We start from the raw sequence: 25,734 nt of genomic DNA on the forward strand, positions 1-25,734 counted from the left end.
TCTGGCTCCCTGTAATGAGCCCATTATTCTGTGTCCTGCACTCTGGGACGATCAAGAAGAGATCCCGGCCCTCCTCTATGTGACAACCTTTCATGTACTTGAAGAGTACTATCATATCGCCCCTCAGTCTTGTTTTCCTTATCCCAGCCCTACCTGGAGATGCTGGGGTTTGAACCTGGGACCTTCTGCATGCAAAGCAGATGCTCTGCCCCTGAGCTTCCCCTCTCATTTTCATAGAATCATAGAATCATAGAGTTGGAAGGGGCCTTGTAGGCCATCGAGTCCAACCCCCTGCTCACAGCAGGAAATCCACAGCTAGAGCATCTCCCGCAGATAGCTGTCCAGCCTCTGCTTGAAGACATCCAGCGAAGGGGATCCCACCACCTCCCCAGGCAGTCGGTTCCTTACTGTCAAGAAGTTCCTTCTAATGTCAATCTGAATCTACGCTCCTGCAACTTAAAACCATTAGACCTAGTCCTACCCTCTGGGGCAGCAGAGAACAAATCTGTACCCTCCTCTGTGTGACAGCCCTTCAGGTACTTAAAGAGTGCAATCATGTCACCCCTCAGCCTTCTCTTCACCAGACTGAACATGCCAAGTTCCTTCAACCTTTCCTCATAAGACTTGTTCTCCATACCGGCTATCATCCTCGTCGCCCTCTTCTGAACCCGCTCCAACTTGTCTATATCTTTCTTAAAATGAGGCGCCCAGAACTGAACGCAGTATTCCAGATGAGGCCTGACTAATGCAGAATATAGTGGGACTATTACTTCCCTCGACCTGGAAACTATAGCTCTGATTATGCAGCCCCAAACCGCGTTTGCCTTTTTTGCCGCAGCATCACACTGCTGGGTCATGTTCAACTTGCGATCCATTACAATTCCAAGGTCCTTCTCACACGCACTACTGCTAAGCCGGGTATTTCCCATCCTGTACCCGTGCATTTTGTTTTTGAGGCCTAAATGCAGAATCCTGCATTTGTCTTTATTGAATGTCATTTTATTAATTTCAGCCCAATTTCCTAGTCTATCCAGGTCCCTTTGGATTTTATTCCTGTCTTCCATTGTGTTAGCTATCCCTCCCAGTTTCGTATCATCCGCAAACTTCATAAGGCTTCCCTCCACCCCATCGTCTAAGTCATTGATAAAAATATTGAAGAGTATCGGCCCCAGGACAGAACCCTGTGGCACTCCACTCGAGACCTCCTTCCAGTCCGAAGCAGAGCCACCGACGACCACTCTTTGAGTACGGTTTTCCAACCAGTTGTGAATCCACCTGACAGTATTTCCATGTAGTCCGCATTTGACTAGTTTGCTAATCAAAAGGTCGTGGGGGACTTTGTCAAACGCTTTGCTGAAATCTAGATAGATGACATCTACAGCATTTCCACCATCTACTAAGCTAGTGACCCGATCAAAAAAAGAGATGAGATTAGTTTGACAGGATTTTTTCTTAACAAACCCATGCTGGCTCCTTCTAATCACAGCATTGTCATCTAGATAGTTGCCAATGGATTCTTTTATTATCCATTCTAATATCTTTCCCGGTATTGAAGTCTGACTGACCGGTCTGTAATTCCCCGGATCTTCTTTTTTACCCTTTTTAAAGAGCGGGACGACGTTAGCAGAGCTTGGAAAAGTTACTTTTTTGAACTACAGCTCCCATCAGCCTAATCCAGTGGCCATGTTGCCTAGGGCTGATGGGAGCTGTAGTTCAAAAAAGTAACTTTTCCAAGCTCTGCGTTTGCCCGTCTCCAATCCTCCGGCACCTCTCCCGTTCTCCAGGATTTCTCAAAGATGATGGCAAGAGGTTCCGAGAGTACATCTGCAAGTTCCTTCAATACTCTGGGATGCAGTTCATCAGGCCCTGGAGATTTGAACTCATTTAGGTTAACTAGGTATTTCCTGACTATCTCCTTATCAATCTCGAACTGCGGTCCCGACCCCTTACTGAGATTGCTACCGATGCAAGGTTGCACACTGTTCCCTTTTTGGGAGAAAACGGAGGCAAAATAGGTGTTGAGCAATTCTGCCTTTTCCTTGTTGTCTGTCAACATTTTGCCATCCTCATTGAGCTGCAGTCCCACCGTTTGCTTGGTCTTTCTCTTGCTTCGAATATATCTGAAAAACCCCTTTTTGTTGTTCCTCGCTTCCCTCGCCAGCCTCAGCTCATTCTGGGTTTTAGCTTTCCTTACGCTATTCCTGCAAGCTCGAGCCGCTCGTCGGTACTCTTCCTTGGTGATGCGTCCTTCCTTCCATTCTTTATACATGCTCTTTTTTACTTTTACCTCCTCCACCAGTCTTCCGTGTAGCCACATTGGCTTTTTCCGATGTCTTCCATTTTTCTTCCTCTTCGGAATTGTTTGCGATTGCGCTTTTTGTAATACGTTCTTCATGAACTCCCACGCTTCTTGGGCTCCTTTCTTCTTTAGTCTATCTAGCCACGGGATCCTACCCATCATTTCCCTGAGCTTGCTAAAATCGGCTTTCCTGAAATCCAAGGTCCATGTTTGACTATATTCTTCTTTGGCTTTCCCCAGAATCCCGAATTCCAGCATTACGTGGTCACTTTCCCCCAAGGTACCGACCGCTTTAATTCCCGTGACCAATTCGTCCCTGTTAGTTAAGATCAGGTCCAGGATTGCCGATCCCCTTGTTCCTTCTTCTACTTTTTGAAAGAGGAAATTATCAGCAAGGCCCATCAGGAATTTGTTGGAGGCTTTGTGCTTCGCAGAGTTTGTCTCCCAGCCGATACCTGGTTAGTTGAAGTCCCCCATCACTACTACTTCTTGCCTCCTTGAGATTTCAGAGATTTGTTTGAGAAAGGCCTCGTCTACCACCTCTTCTTGGCCAGGGGGTCTGTAGTAGACACCTACTACCATGTCGGTTTTATTTGTTTCTCCATTTATTTTTACCCAAATGGTCTCTATCAGACCACTTTGTTCGCTCTCTTGGATTTCCATAGAGGTGTATTTGTCTTTGACATATAACGCTACTCCCCCTCCTTTTCTGTTGCTTCTATTCTTTCTGCAGAGTTTATATCCTTGAATGGCTATATTCCAATCATGGGAGTCATCCCACCAAGTCTGTTATCCCTATGAAGTCATATTTGCCTTGATGCACTAAGACTTCAAGCTCCTCTTGCTTGTTTCCCAAGATCTGCGGATTGGTATATAGACAGCAGAAGTCTCTTTTGTCCTGATTGGATTCCTCTGTTAATATACTGTGAGCTTTGCCATGCATCCATTTCTCTCTCCCAGTGTCTCCTGTACCCTTCAAATCCTCGCGTTTACAACCCGCTGTCTTTGGATCAGTATTTAAGCTATCATCTCCATCCCCCAGAGGCTTTAGTTTAAAGCCCTCTTGATGAGTTTTGCCATACTTCTGCCCAAGAGATTCTTCCCAGGCCTCGTGAGGTGCAGCCCATCTCTTGCCAACAGTCCCCCCTCCAAGAAGCTTAGACCGTGGTCCCAGAATCCAAACCTCTCCCGTCGACACCATCTGCGTAACCAGTCGTTGACCTGCAGTATCTTCCTTTCCCTTTGTAGTCCTCTATCCTTCACGGGAAGAATCGACGAGAAGACCACCTGCGCCCCCAAATGCTTGACCTTCCTACCCAGAGCCTCATAGTCCGAGGTGATCTGTTCCACGGTGTTTCTGGCCGTGTCGTTCGTGCCCACATGGATGAGGAGAAAGGGGTACCTATCTTGGTTCCCAATGAGCCTCGGCAGGTTGTCAGCGACGTCCCGGATGCGCGCCCCAGGGAGACAACAGACTTCCCGATTCATTTTGTCCGGCTGTTCAGTAGCAGAAAGCCTCCAGAGCTGTGGGAAAGCATGCCAGGGTCATGGCCAGGTCCATGCAGGGAGTCTGTGTCAGAGGCTTGAAATGGAGCCCAACACTCCTGCAGCCATGCACCCACCTGGTCGCATGCTGCTCTCCCCCGCGTGCCTAGCCACACAAGTGTTCCCAGCTTTACCATTGCAAATGCGATGGTCCACGGCCACCGTGCAATCCAACAGGCCTCTTCGGCAGGCCGTGATGCTCCCGGGCTCTCGAGAGGGCCTGGCCTGCAGGCAAAGCATCTGTGCCTCTCCTGCCTCAGAGGAGAGGGATGCTCATGGACTCGCAAGCTGCCCTGGATAAAGACGTGGTCTTCCTCCCCCCAGCACCTCCCCAGCTCTTCTGAAAGCTGGTTCACTGTGCAGGCAAAACCCCCATAAAAAACACACGCACACGCTGCAAACTGGGGTGGCAGCAGCAGCAGCCACATTTCTCATCCGGCGGCTTCATTCTGCAGCCCCAGCCTCCTTTTCCCTCCCTGGCCTCTCAGCTTTAGCCTTCCCTTCAAAGGCCTCTCTTTATTCCCTCGTCTTGCTTTCTCAGCCAAGGATTTAGTAACCCTCTAATTCCATCTCAACAGGAATCCATCTCCCAAGCACGCCAGCCGCTTCCTTTTGAATTCTGGAGTCTCCTTAGAGGGCATCACTATTCAGCTGGAAGCAGCCTCTCTGGCAGCTTCCCTCTCCTCGCCTCTCCCCTCCCCATACTCTTTGAACCCTTGGCTGCAATGCTGTAGATGAGAGGGAGGGGTGAATCTGGGAGAAGACATCCTGAACGGAGGGTTTGGGGGAAGGTCATAGCTCAGTGGTGGGACAGCTGCCTTGCATGCAGAAGGTCCCAGGTTCAATCCCTGACATTTCTAAGTAGAGCTGGGAAAGAGCTTCTGGACACAGTACTCAAGATGAGGCCTAACCAGTGCTGAATAGCGGGGAACTAGTACTTCATGCAATTTGGAAACAATACTTCTGTTAATGCAGCCTAAAACAGCATTTGACTTTTTTGCAGTCACAACACACTGTTGGCTCATATTCAGCTTGTGATCAACAATTCCAAGATCCTGCTTGCATGTAGTATTGCTGAGCCCTTGGCACCTTTTCCTCTGACCCTCTAACACAGCACCCTCTCCCAACCTGGCAGCCCTATCTGAAGGCTCTTTAACCCTCTCCACCCTGTGTAAAAAAAAAAGCAAGAGAATTCAACAGAGACCTCCTTTCCTTTCTGCTTCTCATCTGTTCCCTCCCACTTTCTTGTATCTTAGACCACAGATGGGATTCACTGGCCAAGGTACATACAAAGAAACTCTTCTGTTGGTGTCCACGTAGCATAAGAACTTGACAAGAGTCCTGTTGGATCAGACCAAAAGGAGGAAAAATAGATTTTGGAGAAGGTGAATGAATTCTTTGCATCTGTCGTCACAGTGGAAAATGTAGCAAACATCTTAGTGCCTGAACTAACTTTCACAGGAAGGGAGTCTGAGACAAAAAGTGGTGACAAGAGATTAAGTTCTAGGCCTCAAAGACAAAAATAAACTGACAAATTGCTGGGTTCAGATGGCATCCACCTGAGACCTCTTAAATAACTCGAAAGTGAAATTGCTGATCTTCTAACAAAAATAGCTAACTTGCCCCTAAGATCAGCTTTCATATGTGAGGACTTTAAAGCGACCAATGCAACACCAGTTTTTTAAAAAGGAATCTGTGGAGATTCAGATTACAGGCCGGTTAGCCTAATGTCTTTCCTGGGAAAAACTGGTGGAAAGCTTTGTTAAAGATAGAATAACCTAGCATATAGAAGAACAAGCCTTGCTGAAGCACAGCCAGCATGGCTTCTGCAAGGGGAAGTCCTGTCTCACTAACCTGTTAGAGTTCTTTGAGAGTGTCTATAGATAGAGGTGATCCAGTGGACATAGTAAACTTAGACTTTCAAATGCTTTCAACAAGGTACCTCACCAAAGACTCCTAGCAGTCATAGAATAAGAGGAAAGGGCCTCTTGTGGATCAGGAACTGGCTAGAAAATAGAAAGCAGATAGTATGAATAAATGGGCAGTTCTCCCAATGGAGTTCTGTAGAAAGTGAAATCCCCCAAGGATCGGTACTGGGACCTGTGCTTTTCAACTTGTTCATAAATGATCCAGAGTTAGGGGTGAGCAGGCAGGTGGCCAAGTTTGCTGACGATACCAAATTGTTCAGGATGGTTAAAACAAAAAGGGATTGCAAAGAGCTCCAAAAGAATTTATCCAAATTGGATGAATGGGCAGTCAAATGGCAAATGCAATCCAATGCAAACAAGTATAACATTCTGCAAGTTGGGGCAGAAAAATCCTGATTTCACGTATACGCTCATGGGGTCTGAACATTTATAGAGGCCAGATTTGTCCCAGCTTCAAGGCTTGGTGTGGTATAGCTGTGGCTAGCGTGAGCTGTGAGCCAGCAAGCCCCTGGTTCAAATCCATACCTGGTATAAAGTCACTAGGTGAGCTGAGGAACAGAGGACTCTGCTTTGTACTGAGCCAGACCATTGGTGCATCTAGCTCAGTATTGCCTACCCTGAATGGCAGCAGTGGCACTCCAGGGTTTCAGGCAGGGGTCTACCTGGAAATGCTGGGGACTGAACTGAGGGTCTTCCTCTTTCCCGCAGCCTCCAGGGAAGGAGCTTCTACAGCTATCAGCAAAGCAGGGGAAGAGAAGCTGCTAAGGGCAGGCGAGGGGTTTCAACAGCAGCCTCCCTGCTAAATTTAATTGCAGAGCACTGGCCGGTCATACGGGTTGACCCGCTGGAGGAGCACTTGCAATTGCAAACAAGGCCATCAAGTTAATTAACTGGGGGCAAGGGGAGAGACTGCAGTCGAAGTGGCAGTCAGGATGTGCTTCCAGGTGGCTGTCCAGGCAGGGGACCTGGGAGTTTTGCTTTCCATTGCTGAGGCCTCCTGTTGTCCTTGCAGGCTATTTCTGGTCTTTGTTTTGAACATGAGATGGCAAGAGTGGTTTTTTTTTTTTTAAAGGCTGGCACAGATGCTGTGAGGCAGGACCAAAACAGGGCATCTCATTTGGAAGCACCATCTCTCATTAGCAACCCTCTCCTCCCTGATCCCAGCCCTATCTCCCCTCCAGCCTCTCTTGTAAAGCGTACAGGGAGTCTGTCAGCAGCCGCTCACTTGGAAGGGCTGCAGATCAGCTTCCAAGCGCCCAGAACATCCTCAGGAGATGGCGGCCTGTCAGGATTTGGCACGCATTAAATCCTTGAGCAGCCGTCACAGCGCTTGGCTGGACCACTCAGAGACAAACAAGGATGCCAGAAAACTCCCAGGAGGGGCTGATAAGGATGGAGCAGCCTGGCAAGGCGGGAGGAAGGAGGAAAGAGCAAGAAGTGGATACATTCAAGCTGGAGAATGTTTGGGGTTTTCAGGTGCATTGAAGGCCATTTTGCATTACTACATCAGTGCATGGTGGCAAGAAGAAATCAGTCCTATTCTGGCCGGCTTGAGACCCAGCAGGACACTGAGCAAGGCTTGAAGGGGGAGCAGCAGGGAGCAAGGCCAGGCTCTGCAGGACCAGGGATAGCTCCCAGGGCAGAGAGACGTTGCTTCAGCAGTGGCCAGAGATCGACTCAATAGCCAAGTGGGTCTACTGAGTGCTCAAGCTGGGTTTTAAAAGGTAAGGCTTGGAGCCATGCTCACTGGTGCTGCCGGATGGCCTTCAGCTGTGCCCTGTCTTCTCTACAGGGTCAGATTATTCACTAGAAGCAGGCACCCAGTGTTTCTCTTTGGAGTGCCCTGCAGAGGGCCCTTCGCTGGACAGCGGCTCAGGTTGGCTGATCGTAGCTCCATTCCCCACTGCTTCAGAGCCCTTAATCTCCACAAGTAACCATGGCAGAAAGATGAATGTTTTTAAAAAAGATGAAAGCTGAACACAATGGAGTGGGGCTTTATCTAGATCTGATGGGACAGCCCACCTTGAGCACTCAACCACCCAACAAAGCTGAATGCTGGAAGATGGAAGACAGACAAAAGAAACAACTTCACACAGTGCATAGCTGAACTATGGGATTTGCTCCCACCAGAGGCAGTGACGGCCACCGACTTGGATGGCTTTGAAAGAGGGTTAGACAAATTCATGGAGGAGGTGACTAGCCATGGCGGTTGTCTGCTTCCGTCAGTGTCGGAGGCCCATTGAATACCGGTTGCTGGTGAACAGCAACGGGGAGAGTGCTGTTGTGCTCATGTCCAGCCAGTGGGCTTCTCAAAGGCATCTGGGTATCTGGCCACTACTGGATGATGGACTAGATGCAACAGCCCCTGGGTTCTGGAAATGCTACAAAGCACCAGATTGTTTTGTTTTCTAAGCTAGTAGCAGAAATTGCTACTGGGAGAAGCCAGCGTCGGTGGTAGAGCTCCTGCTATAAAAGCCAAAGGGCCCAGCTTCAGTCCCTGGCATCTCCGATAAAAGGATTTAAGGAGGAGGGTTGGAGGGAGAAACCTTTCTTCCTGAGACTTTGGAGAGCTGCTGCCTGTTGGGGGAAGAGAATGGTGGGCTAGACATCCCAGCAGTCCAACTCATTATAAGACAGCGTTGCATTTTCTGCCTTTCCCCCCTTCCACCATAACCATGAGGTATAGAAACTTGCACCTTTATTTTAAAACAAAGGGAAAGCTATGCCACACTTTATCTTATGGGAGCTACCAAATACTAGCCCAGGGAGCTGCTTTGTGCTACTAAGTCCAGCTAGCCCTGTGCCATTTGCTGTGACTGGGAGTAAGAGTTGCCAGTCTCTCTACTGAGCACACTGAACTATTTGACTCCTCCTCCGAAGAGGGAGCACCCCATTGGGCAGCTTGAGGGGCGTGGTCAAGCCCACTTCCTCCTTGGCATCACTACAGACCCACCCTCTGACCAGCCACGCTAGTTAAATAACATTTAATGTACAAATGTTCTTATATTGCAGTCACAGGCCTGGTAAAAAAAACAAATTAAAACCATACAGCTTCTAACATATACAGCGTTAAAATATGCGACTACTTATATAAAGTAAGGACAGAAGCAAACCAAGATATAATGAAATTAATAACCAGGTCTTTGCAACAGAAAGAAGAACGTGACCAGCTGTTTACGGCAGTATTTTTTCCCCCATGTCAGCCAATAAGTAGGCGAAATGCCATTCAAAAGTGCTTCCTGGATGTTTTAATAGGGTGGGAGTAAATTATCTATTCTGCTCTTCTCTGCAAAAGTTGCCTGCAAAAAGAACAAACATCTACGTTGCTGTTCCTCCATCCTCGCAGGGGCAGAGCTGTTCAAAACCGCATAGAGGTTTCAACAATCAAGCAGTATACAAACTGTATTAATTCAATAAATGTACAGAATACCCGCCAAAATGGCAGAAGGAAGGCAATTAAATCTGGCAATTAACACTAACAGTGTAAGTCAGCCAAAAATAATTGGCATGACCCAAAATGCTGCATGGAGTGTCACATTCTTCAAAGTCTGGTCATTCCTTTGCCTGTGAATCTTTCACATCGTTGCAAGTAAAGTGAAGGCAGGAGGGGAGAGAAACTAAATGGCACAAATATTATCTCATCTGCCAGGCACAACTTCCATCTCTCTTAATAAGCAGAGGGCCATTGGGCTGCCCTCAAAGCTCTATGAGCATTCCATAACTGGCTTCCAGTGCTATGTGTCTCTAATAAGCTAGATTCAATATCTGAAAGCAAATGGCCCGGAGGGGACACTGGAGGGAGAATGTCATGTTAAATTAAACAAACACATAACACTGCAGAAATAAAGGCATCGGCCATCACATGGGAGGCCTTTTTGCTTTCCCTGCTACCAGACAAGAGGAGGCCAATTCACCCTACAGTGCAGAAAAGGGCAGCTTTCCGCTAGTATGAATAAGGAGGATGATCCATCCCAGGCATGGCAGCATTGTTTGGGTAGGACAGGAGTAGGGAACTTTTTAGCCTTCCAAATGTTGCTGAAGTACAAGTCCCATCAGCCCAAGCAAGCACGGCCAATGGCCAGAGAGGATGGGAGATGTAGTTCAGCAACATCTGGAGAGCCAAAGGTTACCCCACCCCTGGGGTAGGACATAAAATTAGAGATAGGCAAAGTTCTCTCACACCCCAAAGCCAGCCGCTCCATGAGCTAGAGACACAAAGTGTCAAGGTGTGTACAGCGGCAGAGTGCGTTTGGCAGTAGGGCACAGAGTCCAGGACATTGTCTGCCAACTTGTTCCTTGAGGTGAACCAAACCTAAGCTTTCAATAAAGTAGCCAGAGTAATTGATCGTCCCAGAGTGCAGGACACAGAATAATGGGCTCAAGTTGCAGGAAGCCAGATTTCGACTGATCAGGAAAAACTTCCTAACTGTTAGAGCCATATGTCAATGAAACCAATGACCTAGAGAGGTAGTGGGCTCTCCGACACTGGAGGCATTCAAGAGGCAGCTGGACAGTTATCTGTCGGGAATGCTTTGATTTGGATTCCTGCATTGAACAGGGGTTGGACTTGATGGCCTTATAGGCCCCTTCCAGCTCCACTATTCTATGATTCTATTCTATGATCAGGGAACTGGTAACAAAGCCCTATGAGGAGAGACTGAAAGAACTGGGCATGTTTAGCCTGGAGAAGAGAAGACTGAGGGGAGATATGGTAGCACTCTTCAAGTATATGAAAGGTTGTCATACAGAGGAGGGCCGGGATCTCTTCTCGATCATCCCAGAGTGCAGGACACGGAATAATGGGCTCAAGTTGCAGGAAGCCAGATTTCGACTGGACATCAGGAAAAACTTCCTAACTGTTAGAGCCATACGACAATGGAACCAATGACCTAGAGCGGTAGTGGGCTCTCCGACACTGGAGGCCTTCAAGAGGCAGCTGGACAGCCATCTGTTGGGAATGCTTTGATTTGGATTCCTGCATTGAACAGGGGTTGGACTTGATGGCCTTATAGGACCCTTCCAACTCTACTGTTCTATGATTCTAGCCCAGCTAACTGCAAAAACAAGTATGCAGGTCAGGAAGCCAACAGGGCTGGGTGTGCAGATGGGGCTTTCCAGTGTTTTGCACCATCTGTCACATGTTCCCCTGCCAGTCAGTATGAGCAATACTGGGCTAGATGGGCCAATGGACAGTTTTCCCTGTTCTGTCTGCTGCAGCTAGAAAGAACAGGTTGCTCCCTGCGCTTGATTCTGGGAAAGATATTGTATGGGTGCCTGCAGACTGTCAGTATTTTGCAGGTGAGATCCAGCTGCATACCAGAATGTGAGGTTTGGACATTTAAAATGGATTAAAGTACTCAGTCATCCTAGGGCAACAAATCCACTTAAAAAAACAAAACACCAAATCTGGCTTTTTGTGGTTTGGAAAGTGATGGGACAATGCATTGAAGAGTGTGGGATGAATGAATGAATAACAGGAAGATGTATAAAGAGCATGCAAGCAAATCAGGATGAATTTAGGATGGATGCTTATTGTCATATAACTGTTCTGTCAACAAATCAGAATAAATGCTCAACAAAGGCCAGATATAATCTAATCAGCACGTAAGCTTTGTACAAGCAAATTGGGATGAATGCTGAATAAACAGATCATCTGGAGGGGCTGCAAGTCTGACAAAAATGTGGCACAGGTGATTCTGCACAACTGCATGCCATCTCTGTCTCCCTCCAGCCACAATTTGGTGTGTGCATTCCAGAGTGTAATTGTGGCATGACCTCTTAAGAATTGTGGTGTTAGGAAGATCACTTAGTCCACATCTTGCTCACACAAGTTAGGGATTTGGGAGGCTGGCATGGAAATCAGGCCAGCGATTGGCCCACCGACCTCACCTTTGTCCACTCTGACCAGCCGTGGCTCTCCGGAGATGCTGCCAGGGATTGAACCTGGGACCTTCTGCATGCAAAGCAGATGCTCTGTCCCTGGTCAGTGGCCCTGAGGCAGATCGGAGAGACAAGATGCTAAATGTGTTGGGGAGCTGTCAAAGGTGGCTCTTGTGAACAGATGTCCTGATCATAACCTTTTCCTAGACGCCGGCCGTGGCTGCATCCCAACCTGCTGCTTGTCTGTAATTATTGTGCAGCACTGAATGGCGATGCAGAAATCTGCCCTTTGGGGATGCCAAGCTTTAATTAAAACCAGGCTTTTGATCAAACATGTTTCTCTGATTTCCCTAGAAATCAAGAAACCTGGGGGTTAACGACAGCAGTTCAAACATATGGAAGCAGAAAAGCAACTGAACTCTATTCCTCGAGAAGTGTTGGAGTGCGGAGAGTCAGCGCCGACTACAAAAGATAAGTGACCTTCGAGGGCAAAACAAAGGCCAATTGAAAGCAGCCTTCCCCAGCTTGGGGCCCTGCAAATGTTTTGGACTACAGCTCCCATCAGCCCCAGCATCACACGGCCCTCTTGGAAGTTCTGCCACCATTGGAAGTTTGGGTGGTGGCGGCCCAGGAGAGCGCACTCTCTATGGCAGTTGTGCGATTCCCTCCCCACAGAGGTGCATTTGGCATCTTATGTAGTTTCCATCAGATGCTGAAGACCACACCTCTTCACCCTGGCCTTTGACACTTGGTATATATATAAAGGACCCACTCTGTTATTTTGATTTTAAATTGCTTTCATTTCTAATTTAGACAGATTCATGGAGGATAAGGCTACCAATGGCTACCAGCCATGATGGCTATGCTCTGCCTCCACATTCAGAGACAAAATGCTTCCAAACACTAGTTACTAGAGACTGCAGGAAGGGAGCCCTTGCACTTAGGTCCTGCCTGCAGGCTTCCTTTGGGGGCATCTGGTTGGCCACTGTGAGAACAGGATGCTGGACTAAACGAAATGGAAATGGACTGCCTTCACGTCGATCCCGACTTAGGGCTACCCTATGAATAGGGATTTCGTGGTAAGCGGTCTTCAGAGGGGGTTTACCATTGCCTCCCTCTGAGGCTGGTCCTCCCCAGCTGGCTAGGGCCTGCTCAGCTTGCCACAGCTGCACAAGCCAGCCCCTTCCTTGTCTGCAACTGCCAGCTGGGGGGCAACTGGGCTCCTTGGGACTATGCAGCTTGCCCATGGCTGCACAGGTGGCAGGGCACGTCACCCCTGAGCCACTCCCTGTGGGGGTGATCTTTAGCTGGCCCTTGAAGACACCCAGGAGACACGAGCGGGGATTTGAACTCACAGACTCTGGACTCCCAGCCAGGCTCTCCTCCCCACTGTGCTGGACTAAATGGGTCCCATTTGGCCTAATCCAACAGGCTCTTCTTACGGTCTTATGTTCTAATTGATTTTAACATTGTATTTCTAAATTGCTGTCACCCACCCTGGGACCTTATGCTGAATGACAGGTAAGAAATCAGCAGCAGTATCCCTGCTGGACCACCCCAGTGGCCCATCTAATCCAGCAACGTGCTCTCGCATTGACCAACCAGATGTCCTAATAAGGAGCCCACAAGCAGGACATGAGTGAAACAGCACTTTCCAAGGTCATATTCCCCAACAGATGGTATATAGAGGTATATACTGCCTCTGATCATGGAGGTTCAGGTTGCAGGTGATGGGGAAATATCTTTCTCTGCCTCAGAACCTGGAGAGCTACTGCCAGTCAGAGTGGACAATACTGGGCTAGATTGGCAAACAGACCTGGTATAAGCCTCCTGGCAGTTTTCTAATCTCACGCCAAGGAGACTGGCAGCTCTCATGTCAGTGGGGCAGTGAATCCACTCGGGGTTTAGTCCAAACTCCTTGAAAGTTCAAACTAACACCTGGGGCAGATCCCTTTCCCCACTGACATCGGAGCCACCAGTCTCCACTGGTCTCAGGGGTTGTCTGAATTTTCTGAGGTGGCCTCCCAAATGGCAGGGAGAGATGAATGGAAGTGGAGGATTGGGGCCACTGAATTTGTGCAGTCTACTCTGGACTAGAGATGGAAGGATCAGTCCGTTTTGGTTCTCTCAGGGTCTCATTATTCCAGTCTTAAATTCACTTCACATGTCTGCAGCAATTTGCATTTAAAAAAAAAAACCCTCATGAAAATTCTCCAGCATTTTAGCGCAGTTATCCTAATAAACACATTCTTGTAGGCACTTTTGACTCATGTACACCTTTTTGCAAGCCATTTCTCCCAATAGAATGCATTTGTGCACATTATTTGCATTCATATTAATTTTTGTGCACATTTTCCCCTAATATTTGCATTCTCATCAACATTGGTTGGCTGGTGAACTGCATTGCAAAATTCAAATACGTGCAAATTCTGACAAGTGGCTGCGTTTTGCTTCTCCTGTTGTTTTGGAAAGTGTGAATTTGACAGATTTGCCTTGAAATGCGAACTGAATAGAAATCCTCACCCATTCTCACACTGGGCAAAATGCTTTGTGCATTCTCAGTTCAAATCTCACCTTTGCCATAAGCTCACAAGGTGGACCTAAAGCAGCAAGTGTATTTCTCTCTCTCTCAATCTCTCTCTCAGCCTGCTACCTGCAAGAGAGGGACAATGTGTTTCCCAACATTTCATAGGTTAAAACAATCACAGACCTGCTTTTGACCCTATCCATGTACTGAGGATCACTTTGCAAATCCTGCCCCCTCCATTAGTACACATGGTCGAATGCTTTCTTCACCTCTCAAGTGTGTGTGAGCGCGTGCACCAAGGATGGAAACATCTCAATTTTGGGTCTCATTTTTTCAAACTTAAATTCAATTCTCCACAATTCTGCAGCAATTTACATTTTTTAAAGTAATTCCCATAAAATTCTCCATCATTCCAGTGCAAATTTCTCCCAATAATTTGTAGGCAATTTTGACTAATGTACACATTTTTGCAAGCAATTTCTCACCATATAATGCATTTTCACTCATATGCTCATTTTTATGCTCACTTTCCCCTAAGACATGTAAGCATTGTTTGGTTGCTGAACTGCATTGCAAAATTTGAATGGTGTGAATTCTGAAGGTTGGCTGTCTCTTGGTGCTCACGTTGTTTCAGAAATTTGGATTTGATAAGATTCAGCTTCTAATGCAAACAATCAAATATCTCACCCATCTCTAGTGTGCAGATGTGCATGGACTCCTCTGGATTCTGAGGACCTTCTCAAAGTCATTCCTCTGAGGGTGGTAACAAGAGAGGCGGGCCTTTCCAGTGGTGGCTCCCTATCTGTGGAATATGCTTCTCGGTGGTGCCTTCACTGACATCTTTTCAGCACCAGGTAAAGGCTTATCTTTTTTCCCCAGGTGTTTGAAGATGATGTTGATTGTATGGGGTGCTCCCAAAGCTTTATGTGGCTGTGGGTGGTTTTATATATATTATTTTGTTTTTGGTGTGATGCATTTATTTTGATTTTTCATAATGTTCTATGTGGCTTGGAGACCTTCCGGTAACAAGCGGCTAGTAAATCTAAATGAATAATATAATCTATTCATGGAGCATTCACCCTGATTTGCTGGCACAAAACGTATGCAGAGGTCATACAATGGCTGACCTTTATTGAGCGTTTGATCTTATTTGTTTGCTGGAAGGTTATACAACAATGAACATTCTTCTTAATTTGCTTGTGGGGTGTTTACACATCTTCTCATTAGTCATTCATTTATCCTACACTTTTCAGGGCATTTCCAGATCTCCTAATCACAAAAAGACATTTTTTTAAAAAAAGATTTGTTGCACCAAGGTAACAGAGCGCTTTAATCCACTTTCACTGCACAGATCTAGATTCCCAATGTGCACTTGAATTCCTCCCACAATAATACTGACAGTCTGGAGGCCCCCTCTGTGCTATACTAATCTGTTCTGCAATCAGCTGTGCCCACAGATTTAAAAACATCAGTGTTTGTCATTTGGGTTCAAGATATATTAGCATAATAAAAAAATGAACAAGTGACACAACAAGATTGTCTTACAAAATATGATCATTGTCATCCAAGATTCAAAATAGATCTTGGCAGCTGCAGTGCCTAGAATGGCAGGTTGTGCATGCTGTGGTGCTCTGGGTCTCATGAGCATGAATTTATATACATGCGCAATAGAAGAAGCACATCTGCTCCACCTCCTCTCTCCCCTCTCCCACTCCCCATCATTCCTGGCAGAGATTTAAGTTCTAGAGAGGCTGGGAAGCGAGCTGAGTTCCAAAGAAATACCATGTGGTGTCTCTAAAAGGCAAAAACAGGGGCAGGATTGTGTCAGAGAGCAGGAAACAGGGAGAGTGGGAGTGCGTCGTGAATTCACTTTGCACATTGTAAAGGTGGCAGTCTGTGCATACCTCCTTGGGAGGGGCCGCCTGCAATTCAGTTTACCTTTAAAGGCAAACTTACCTAATTTGCATTTTCTGAAACAATAGGTGAACTGAAACACAGCCATCCTTAAAATGAACACTTCTCCAAATTTTGCAATGCAGATCTCCAGCTGATAAATCTGTACAAAAAGGCATACACTGGGGAGAAATATGCGTAAGAAATCATAGTGAAAATAACATAGAAAAGTGAGTTATATTTCAGAAAACTGCTTTGGAAAAATGTGTGTATAGCGAGAAATTTGCACTACAAATGTGGATGAATTTTCGTGAAGAATTTTTAACAAAAATTCACAGACTGTTGTGAAAATATGAAGAACCTGAAAAATAAGAAATGGAGAGAAACCAAAACGGACCGATTCTCCTGTCTGTATGTGGGGGAACTGGGGCAACCCCCTTTGAACTCAAGGAAACATGGATACTTCTAGGAAAACATGCATAGCGGGAGGCTGAAAACCTCCATGGAAGTGCAAAGTATTGCTATTTACTAAAAAGTCATCATGATTGGGCTGAAATTAGTCAATTATTGGGCTGAAAACAACAGAATGGGATTTAACAGGGATAAGTGCAAAGTTCGACACCCAGGAAAAAGAAACCAAATGCACAGTTATACGATGAGGGATACTTGGCTCAGCAATATGACAGGTGAGAAGGATCTTGGGATTGTTGTTGATCACAACCTGAATATGAGTCAACAGTGTGATGTGGCTGCAAACAAAGCAAATGCTATTTTAGGCTGCATTAACAGAAGTATAGTTTCCAAATCATGTGAAGTATTAGTTCCTCTCTATTCGGCACTGGTTAGGCTTCATCTTGAGTACTGCACCCAGTTCTGGACACTGCACTTGAACAAGGATGCAGACAAACTGGAACAGGTTCAGAGATGGGCAACACAGATTATTAGGGGACTGGAAACAAAGCCCTATGAGGAGACTTAAAGAACTGTCAGAATTCTATTGAATTGCATAGCAGAGCGGAGAGTATTGAGCGAGCTGTGTGTGTGTGTTTGAATCCTTGCTAAGATTCTACCTTCCCTGCAAATTAGTCAGACAGAGACTTTAAGCTTCAAAATAAGAAATAGCTACTTTATTCTGGAAATACATGCTTGATAGGAAAAAGTCCTATATCTAGCTAACTAGCGAAGTTGGAGCAGTCTGCACTGGTCCCAGTGCAGCTCTCATGCTGGTTGAGAGGGAGAGACAAAGGAATGATGTCTGCTCCCCTCTCGAGAAAGAAGTACTTAGACTTTCAAAAAGCTTTTGACAAGGTACCTCACCAAAGACTTCTGAGGAAGCTTAGCAGTCATGGAATAAGAGGAGAGGTCCTCTTGTGGATAAGGAATTGGTTAAGAAGCAGAAAGCAGAGAGTAGGAATAAACGGACAGTTCTCCCAATGGAGGGCTGTAGAAAGTGGAGTCCCTCAAGGATCGGTATTGGGACCTGTACTTTTCAACTTGTTCATTAATGACCTAGAATTAGGAGTGAGCAGTGAAGTGGCCAAGTTTGCTGACGACACTAAATTGTTCAGGGTTGTTAAAACAAAAAGGGATTGCGAAGAGCTCCAAAAAGACCTCTCCAAACTGAGTGAATGGGCAGAAAAATGGCAAATGCAATTCAATATAAACAAGTGTAAAATTATGCATATTGGAGCAAAAAATCTGAATTTCACATATACGCTCATGGGGTCTGAACTGGCGGTGACCGACCAGGAGAGGGACCTCGGGGTTGTAGTGGACAGCACGATGAAAATGTCGACCCAGTGTGCGGCAGCTGTGAAAAAGGCAAATTCCATGCTAGCGATAATTAGGAAAGGTATTGAAAATAAAACAGCCGATATCATAATGCCATTGTATAAATCTATGGTGCGGCCGCATTTGGAATACTGTGTACAGTTCTGGTCGCCTCATCTCAAAAAGGATATTATAGAGTTGGAAAAGGTTCAGAAGAGGGCAACCAGAATGATCAAGGGGATGGAGCGACTCCCTTACGAGGAAAGGTTGCAGCATTTGGGGCTTTTTAGTTTAGAGAAAAGGCGGGTCAGAGGAGACATGATAGAAGTGTATAAAATTATGCATGGCATTGAGAAAGTGGATAGAGAAAAGTTCTTCTCCCTCTCTCATAATACTAGAACTCGTGGACATTCAAAGAAGCTGAATGTTGGAAGATTCAGGACAGATAAAAGGAAGTACTTCTTTACTCAGCGCATAGTTAAACTATGGAATTTGCTCCCACAAGATGCAGTAATGGCCACCAGCTTGGACGGCTTTAAAAGAAGATTAGACAAATTCATGGAGGACAGGGCTATCAATGGCTACTAGCCGTGATGGCTGTGCTGTGCCACCCTAGTCAGAGGCAGCATCCTTCTGAAAACCAGTTGCCGGAAGCCTCAGGAGGGGAGAGTGTTCTTGCACTCGGGTCCTGCTTGCGGGCTTCCCCCAGGCACCTGGTTAGCCACTGTGAGAACAGGATGCTGGACTAGATGGGCCACTGGCCTGATCCAGCAGGCTCTTCTTATGTTCTTATGTTCTTAAAACTGGGAAGGCGGGAAGGAACTGGGATCAACATCCTTTGCATATCAGTCTAGCAGGAAGGGGAGAGATGGCAAGGATCAAAGGACAGGTATAGCCTAGCAACCAAGAGGTCTCCTCCTTAGCTACCCTTTTTAACCCCATGCAGCCTCAACCCACCAAGTTGGAGTTGAACCTCATACATTCCAACAAGAACTGAGCATGTTTAGCTGCAAGAAGAGAAGATTGTGAGGAAATGACAGCACTTTGCAAGTACTTGAAAGGTTGTCACACGGGGGAGGGCCAGGATCTCTTCTCAATCGTCCCAGAGTACAGGACACAGAATAATGGGCTCATGTTGCAGGAAGCCAGATTTGAGCAGGGGGTTGGACTCGATGGGCTTATAGGCCCCTTCCAACTCTACTGTTCTATGCTTCTACCATCATACTTCATCCACCCACAGGAGATTTTGTCTCCCCCACATACACATATATTTAATCTACATGGAACAGATGGTGCATCAATTGAGAGTGCAGCTAAGAAAAGAAGATCTGTGTGCCAACTCTGAGATTTACAAATGCCATCCAACCACCACCAACTCTTCGTCACAAATAATGATAGCAATCTTTTGGCGAATGTCAAAAATGCCACCCGGGTGCCAAAATCGATAGCTCTCCTGCCTGCAGGGCTGGCTTATGCAGCCATCATTAAGAGAGATCTGCTGAGACACAGGAGCACGCTGCAGAAATTGTGGATAATAACACAACGACCCCCAAGCAGCAGCAACCAAAGACCAAAATGCCTTTGGCAAGCGGAGGTGTGCTTTTGGGGGTAGAAATAAATGTGCAATAATTATTGGGTCAAATGAAGTGGTGATCACAACTCAAAATGTCACACTTAGGAAGACAACAGTGTGACGTATTGCTGGGAATTAAAGGGGGGGAGACTATTCTAAACTTTTTGCTGTTTTGCCCAAGGGATGAAGTAAAGCAAGAATGTTGTTATTTTAAATGCATAAACCACCCCCCCCCGGGTCCTGGGAAGCCCAGGCCAGCTCACAGCAGTAAATAAAAGCAATTCAAAACATTATAATACATTGCAGACAGCAGCTAAAACCGGCAGCAAAAAAATTCTTAAAACTGTTAGCCCAAAGCCTGGATTAATAAGGAAGTTTTCACATGTTTCCTGAGTGGAGGTAAAGAGGGCTGTGAATGTCTGAGGTTCCGTTAGGAAGGAGTTGTGCAGCTCTGTTCTTCCTGCTGTTCCTGCTGATGGGACTGCAGGAAGGGCACCTTCCCCCAGATTGCAAATATTGGATTGGAAAGCACTGGAGAAGGCATTTTTCCAAGGATGTGGGTCCCACTCCCAAGTCATTTGGGGCTTTTTCGGTACCATCAGAAGCATGGGTTCTCATTGCATCTTAAAGGCTACATGTTTCTTGGTGCGAAAGTTTTTTCTCTCTGCTGAAACACTTTCTCTGTCAGGAGCAAAAGCAACGGGCAAACTGAAACCCAGATCCTAACTGGAACTGTTGCAAGAATTGTTCATATTTTTAGCAGAATTAATTTTTAAAAAAACTTGCTTCTCGTTGAGTTCAAGGAGTGGAACAGGAATTAGAAAAAAAATCTATGCAGGAAAAAAGAAAAAGAAAAAAATCTGTGCAGACAAGCTTAACATCAAGATTTTGAGAAAATCCCATCTCAGCTGTTGCTCACCACATGAGGGTGGAGCAGAGTGACCCCCACTGGGCGCATACATTCAGCTGAACACTGAAAAGCCTACATATGTTCACATGGGCTCCATGCTTAAAGGGAACATGTGGAGCCAGAGCGGGTTTGTGTCAACTGACCTCTGTGTGTTGTGGCAAATGGGAGAAGGAAACAGACTGAGATCTCCAACTCAGTGCATGGAGATTGTGGTGCGCTCAGCCCAGTGGTGACTGTCAGTTGGACTAAAACCACTCTGGGTTTTAGTGCAGACTTCTAAGGAGTTGCCCAAGGTGCTGAATCCAGAGCGGATTGTAATGGACCAGCCTGGATATTGGCCTAAAATATGTATAAAATGTGCTGAAATCATTTACATTCACTTATGTTTGCTTAGTTTATAGCTTTTGGATGCATAAGTTGCAAAGAGTAAAAAAAGTTCTCCTTTTAAAAATGGGCCTCTCTTCTGAATAAAGCAATGTTTACAATGAAGCAAAATACAGAGTGATAAGCAAGTCTAGGCAGTCAGCCAACATTCTGGCTGTATGAACATGGAATCTTCTCATATGGTTGATATAAATCACACTAGGCGAGGAGTGGCATGAAGAGGCACAATGAAAAGGCGGCAACTGATAAGGCCATGGGAACATGCCCTCTCTTTGACATAAAAGTGTTTTAAAGGTCAGCTTTGGTAGCACTCATGACCTTCCACTCTGGCTGGACTGAGGGTCGAAAAGAATGCAGAACCATCCATCTATTCCATCCATGACATTTGATGGGTCTTGTATTATGGCATGTACTTCTGTGTGTTTTGTACCTTTGGCTCTGTAACAAGACGTAGAGTTTAACTCAGTCTTTCATCTGTTGTAACCTATTTTAACTAAGATGTGCCTTCAAAGTCTTATACTTTGATATTAAATGGATATCCAGCAATTTCTTTCTTGCTGATGCGTATTCCTGTTTTCTCTTTCTGCAATGTTGGCTAAGGCCACCTAGAATGCATTTTATTCGTTGTAGTGTGCAAGATATGAATAAATAGCTTATATTATAAAGATTATTCTGCTGTCTGAAGTCTGACTCCCAAATTTCTAGTGCCTTCCAAGACTCAAGAATTCTTGAGTGGTGTCTCCTCCGCCTGCATTGATGATTGCTGTTGATAACCGCGGCTTAGGTGAACTAACGTTTGACATATAAGGACTCTAAGTAGACGTGGACGAAGGGAGAAAGCAAGAACCCTTGGCCCTGTGCATTCATGACAAGGGGACTGGCCTTGCTGGTATCAGGATTCACTGCCCCACTGATACTGGAGCCACTGGTCTCTACTGGCTCAGTCAATGTCCTCCCACGGAACCCATTTGCTCTATGAGTGCATTCAGGCTCTTGCCCCCCTCCCACCCACGGCATTAGAGGACTTGGGCATTGCCCACCCCCCAAGCTCCCTCTGCCTAGGCCCCTGTGCTAAGGTCTGACATGAAGTTCCAAGGATTTTGCCACCTCCTCGGGCTGTCTAGGAGTAGGAGCAACATCTCAGGACTAGGGGTCAGAATTGCAAGGACAGGCCATTCTGCGTGGACAGCTTCAGGCCTTTTGCTCCGTATATCTGGGCTCCAACCCAAGGCACAGTGAAGCCTCATCCGCTGAATAGCCAGGTGCCCCACCCCACCCCACCCACAGGCGCTGCTAGGCTTGGCCCATTTTCCTCCAAGGACTGCCCCCTCCTCTGCCCAGCACCACTCATCATTCGCCACTCTCTGCCCTCCTGCTGAGTCCCAGGAAACCTGGCAACCCAAGACTAGCTTGGGGCCCTTCCTTCCCCTACATGAAGGATCCCCGGCTTGTGACACTAGTTTACAGTCTCCCCCTCCTCCTTTGATCTCTTGCATGTTCTGGATCTTCTCCTTGGTGTTGCAGGCCTCTCCCCAGTTTGGGAGGCCCCTGCTGTTTGGTCCCTTTCTCCCCACAACTGCCTCTCAACCTGCAAAACTTTTCATCGTTAACTCAGTTTACTTCCCCTCTCTGGAAGGGACATACAGAAACATGCCGCCCTGGGAGAAAGGGTGGGATATAAATCTAATAAATAAATAATAAGAAATAAATGCACTGTGGCAGCACAGAAGAGCAATGTCAGAGGCAGATTACCATGCAGCCTCTTGAGTCATGCATTTGGCCACCATCTTCTCATCTGTTGTCTTGTTGTGATCCGTACAACAATCCTGTAAGGTAGGCCAATAGTATTGTCGCCATGTTGCAGATGGGAGGGGCAAAGGCTGGCAGGGTGGTGGCTTGCACAACATAATCTAATGAGTTTGTGGAAGAAATCAAATTCAGAGAGATTGAAGCTGCAATCCTACAAACACTTGCCCGGAAGCAAGCCCTATTGGGACTTGCTGAGTAGACATGTCTAGGATTACGATTTCGGTATCTCAGGCACTACAGATCTCCTGTTTTGGTCACAGCTGCTTTTCCTGAGAAACTCAAAAATGGTGAAAAACAAGATAATCAATATTAGTAATCTTTGCACTTTTTAAAACGTATAAGGTCTACAACAGTACAAAAATGAACTGCCAATCAAGCTGCAGATTCAAAGCTTTCCTAAAAAGCTCTCTCTTCTGTAGCCCTTACAGTTTTACATGGTAGCATGAACTAGCTGGATTTGTAGGCATTCTTTCTGGGAGTGGCGGCAAATCTGTTTTGATGTAAATGTTTGCACACACACGACACCAACGCATGGAGACAAAAGCAAATACACAGAGCCCTTCATCACAAGAAGTGTAACAGGGGAGGCTGAATGACTCTCACCCCTAACAGCCACCTCTGTCATTTTCCCTTTACCTGCCATTGTGGTGTCCAGGGTGGGGTTCCACTGTTGCCCTGTTGTACTTCAGCCTGTGAGAGATCTCGTCCTGTGCAGCCCCCAAGGCCCACTTCCAAGCCAAATCCTGGCAAGCCCAGAGCTGCAGAAATGGACAGACAGGCAGGCGCTGGCTTTCTCTTTTCAACAAGTTGCTAGAAAACCCAGCAAACACAGATGGATGCCTTTCCTTCTTAAAACCGTGTTCTAAGACCGACAGGCTCCCAAAGGAAATTGCTGAATTGCAGCGCCCATCCGCCACTGACGGCTCTCCGCTTCCCAAACCAAGGCGGGCACTGGGGTTGTGTCTGCTGTCCTTCCTGTTGGGGCCAACGGCGAGGGCCAGGGCAATCCCCTGATGCCACCTTGCTTAGTGGGAGGCCAGGCCCGCTTCCCCCGCTGCAGAGCTGTCAGTCGTTTTGATTTTCTGTCTCTGCTGTCTTTTGCATCAGGAAGATCCAGAAAGCAAGATGCCATGCAACGGAGCAAAGCGCAAAAGGCCCGGCTGCAGTGGTGGCTTCCTCGGGCGCAGTGCTGGTCACCACCTGCCTGCCACCCTGCCTAGCACGGAGAAGGCTGGTGGAGTGAGGTCCTTTGTCAGTCAGGTTCCTCCCTAGACTGTCAGCTCCCACCTCCCTCCTGGGCTGCCCACAGCTGTTTCCATGGACACGGGTAGGAGCAGCTGTCAGTGCCAGCAGGGTCTTGACGACTCAAGGAGCCCAGGCATCTATGCCGCGTATCCTCCTCGGAAGGCACCCAGATGACTCGGGTTCTGATCCAGAGGAGCAGGAACCATCCCCTGCTTGGTCTGCCAGTGATAGAGAAAAGGGAGTCACTTATACACACCCGTTGGCTTACAGTGGGAGCAAACTTTTTGATTGGGAAAGGCAGCAGCAAGAGGTCCAAACCCACCAAAACACCAGCCCACCTCCCTTGCGCAGAAGCTGGGATAGAAAAGCAGAAATGGAAGAGGCAGGCTGAGCTTCCAAGAGACTGAAGGCTAGTTTATTATTAGAACAAGCGGACATTGAAGAAATGCTGTCAGCTAACACTCTCCAGCTGTCCCTGCACATGGCATGTTGCTGGAGGCATTCGGAAACCGGAGGAGGAGGAGGAGGAGGAGGAGGAGAGAGGGGCCGCGTTTTGGACTTGGGCTTTCCTCTTTAAGCTCTGTGGTAGAGCACCTACTTTGCATGCAGAAGATCCCCAGTAGTCATGTTGTGGCAAATTCAGACGTTCAGGGGCCTTTCATGTTAGTCACAGCCAGGCACTCCCCCCCTTTTTTTTTTGCTGTGGAGTTGAGAATGAAATCCTTTTTAATGCCTTCTCCCACAGTAGGACACCCTAGAAGCCAATCTGCGTGAAAGAAGAGTGTTAGCTACTGAGAAGAGTCTTCTCAGTAGCTGACTTACCCCCTTTCACTCTGACTAGCTCCAATCAGCAGGAAATGACAAGGGCTCTTCTCTGTGGCCAACACATTCCCCTTTCATGCAGATTGGCTCATGGGGTGCTAGAGATATAGGGACCTTGGCCCCCAACAGGTAGGGGGTCTAAGACAACCCCTGGCCCCAAACAACTACACCCCTGGTCCCCAGTTCAATCCCCAATGGCATCTCCAGGTAGGCCAGGGAATATCCTCTTGACTGAATCCTCTGAGAGCCACTGCCAGTCAGTGTTGGCAATACTGAGCTAGATGGACCAATGGTCCGGCTCAATATAAGGCAGCTTTTGATGTTCCTACAACTTGTTTGCCCTCCTCCCACAGCGTAAGACAGAGAACTTCTGTGCAGAAAAGCCATTCATGCAGCTGCGTTGCGGGAGCCAGCATGGTCAGTGGCGGCTGGTGGGGCGGAAGGCAGAGATGCCATCAGTCGGTGGAGCCAGCGCCAATGGCAGGGAGAGCCAACTCCCTCTAGTCCTTTTCCTGGTGGGCTCCTATGTGGGTGTGGCAGGCTGAGGGGGGAAGGCACCTCGAAGCACCTAGGCGCCATCTCGCTGCCCCCAAGCTCCTCGCCATGGCCTTCTGCCAGTGCTCCTTTATCGACCATGCATTCGAGCGTGGGGTCTTGCCCCAGACGTCCTTGGAGGCCCATCACTTCACAGGGTATCCCCCCCACTGCCCTCAAGCCATCCCAGAGTCTGTGATTTATGGCCCTCTTCAAGGCAGGGAGCTCCTTGAGCTCCAGCTCAGCCTGGCAGTCACAGCCCCTTCCCTTCCTTTCCTGTAGGCCAGGGGCAGCAACCTCTGCCTGTCTGGCGGCCATACTCCTTCCTCCATGAGCTTGGCTCAACTGGCAGCACCTCTCTCACCCTCTGCCAGCTCTCAGCACACCCAGGGCTTTTGTCTTGTGCTTTCCCCCGTCTCTCTCAGTACAGTAGTCCCATCCAGCAGAGAGAGGGAGAGTGCACAGACAAGCCAAGGAGCCACTGCCCAGAGAGTCACCTCTTTGCACCCTGGACCCTTGGTTGCATCCCTGGAGAAGATTCCCTCCTTGGCCTGCCAGCCTTCTTTTAAAGGAGTTGGCCCTTGAGTGAAGCCAGCTGTGCTTCTCAGAGGGCTG

The 25,734-nt window shown here is 47.3% G+C and overlaps 1 protein-coding gene across 4 annotated transcripts in view; it reads right to left on the minus strand.

The window, feature by feature from the left end:
* EFR3B (EFR3 homolog B) overlaps window positions 1-25,734 on the minus strand; it is a 163,707-nt gene that overhangs the window by 136,153 nt on the left and 1,820 nt on the right. The window contains exons 1-2 of one of the 4 annotated variants that reach the window (XM_061625875.1): window positions 25,617-25,694; window positions 23,155-23,981 (exon numbers count right to left, since the gene is read on the minus strand). In XM_061625875.1, the coding sequence (XP_061481859.1) occupies window positions 23,155-23,161 (7 nt within the window). In that variant the 5' untranslated portion in view covers window positions 23,162-23,981; window positions 25,617-25,694. Of the gene's footprint in view, window positions 1-23,154; window positions 24,119-24,361; window positions 24,428-25,616; window positions 25,695-25,734 lie in introns of those variants that run through there. The other 3 variants (XM_061625878.1, XM_061625876.1, XM_061625874.1) reach the window with 3 other exon arrangements.

The sequence above is a fragment of the Rhineura floridana genome, chromosome 4 (genome assembly GCF_030035675.1).
Source record: "Rhineura floridana isolate rRhiFlo1 chromosome 4, rRhiFlo1.hap2, whole genome shotgun sequence".
NCBI lineage: Eukaryota > Metazoa > Chordata > Lepidosauria > Squamata > Rhineuridae > Rhineura > Rhineura floridana.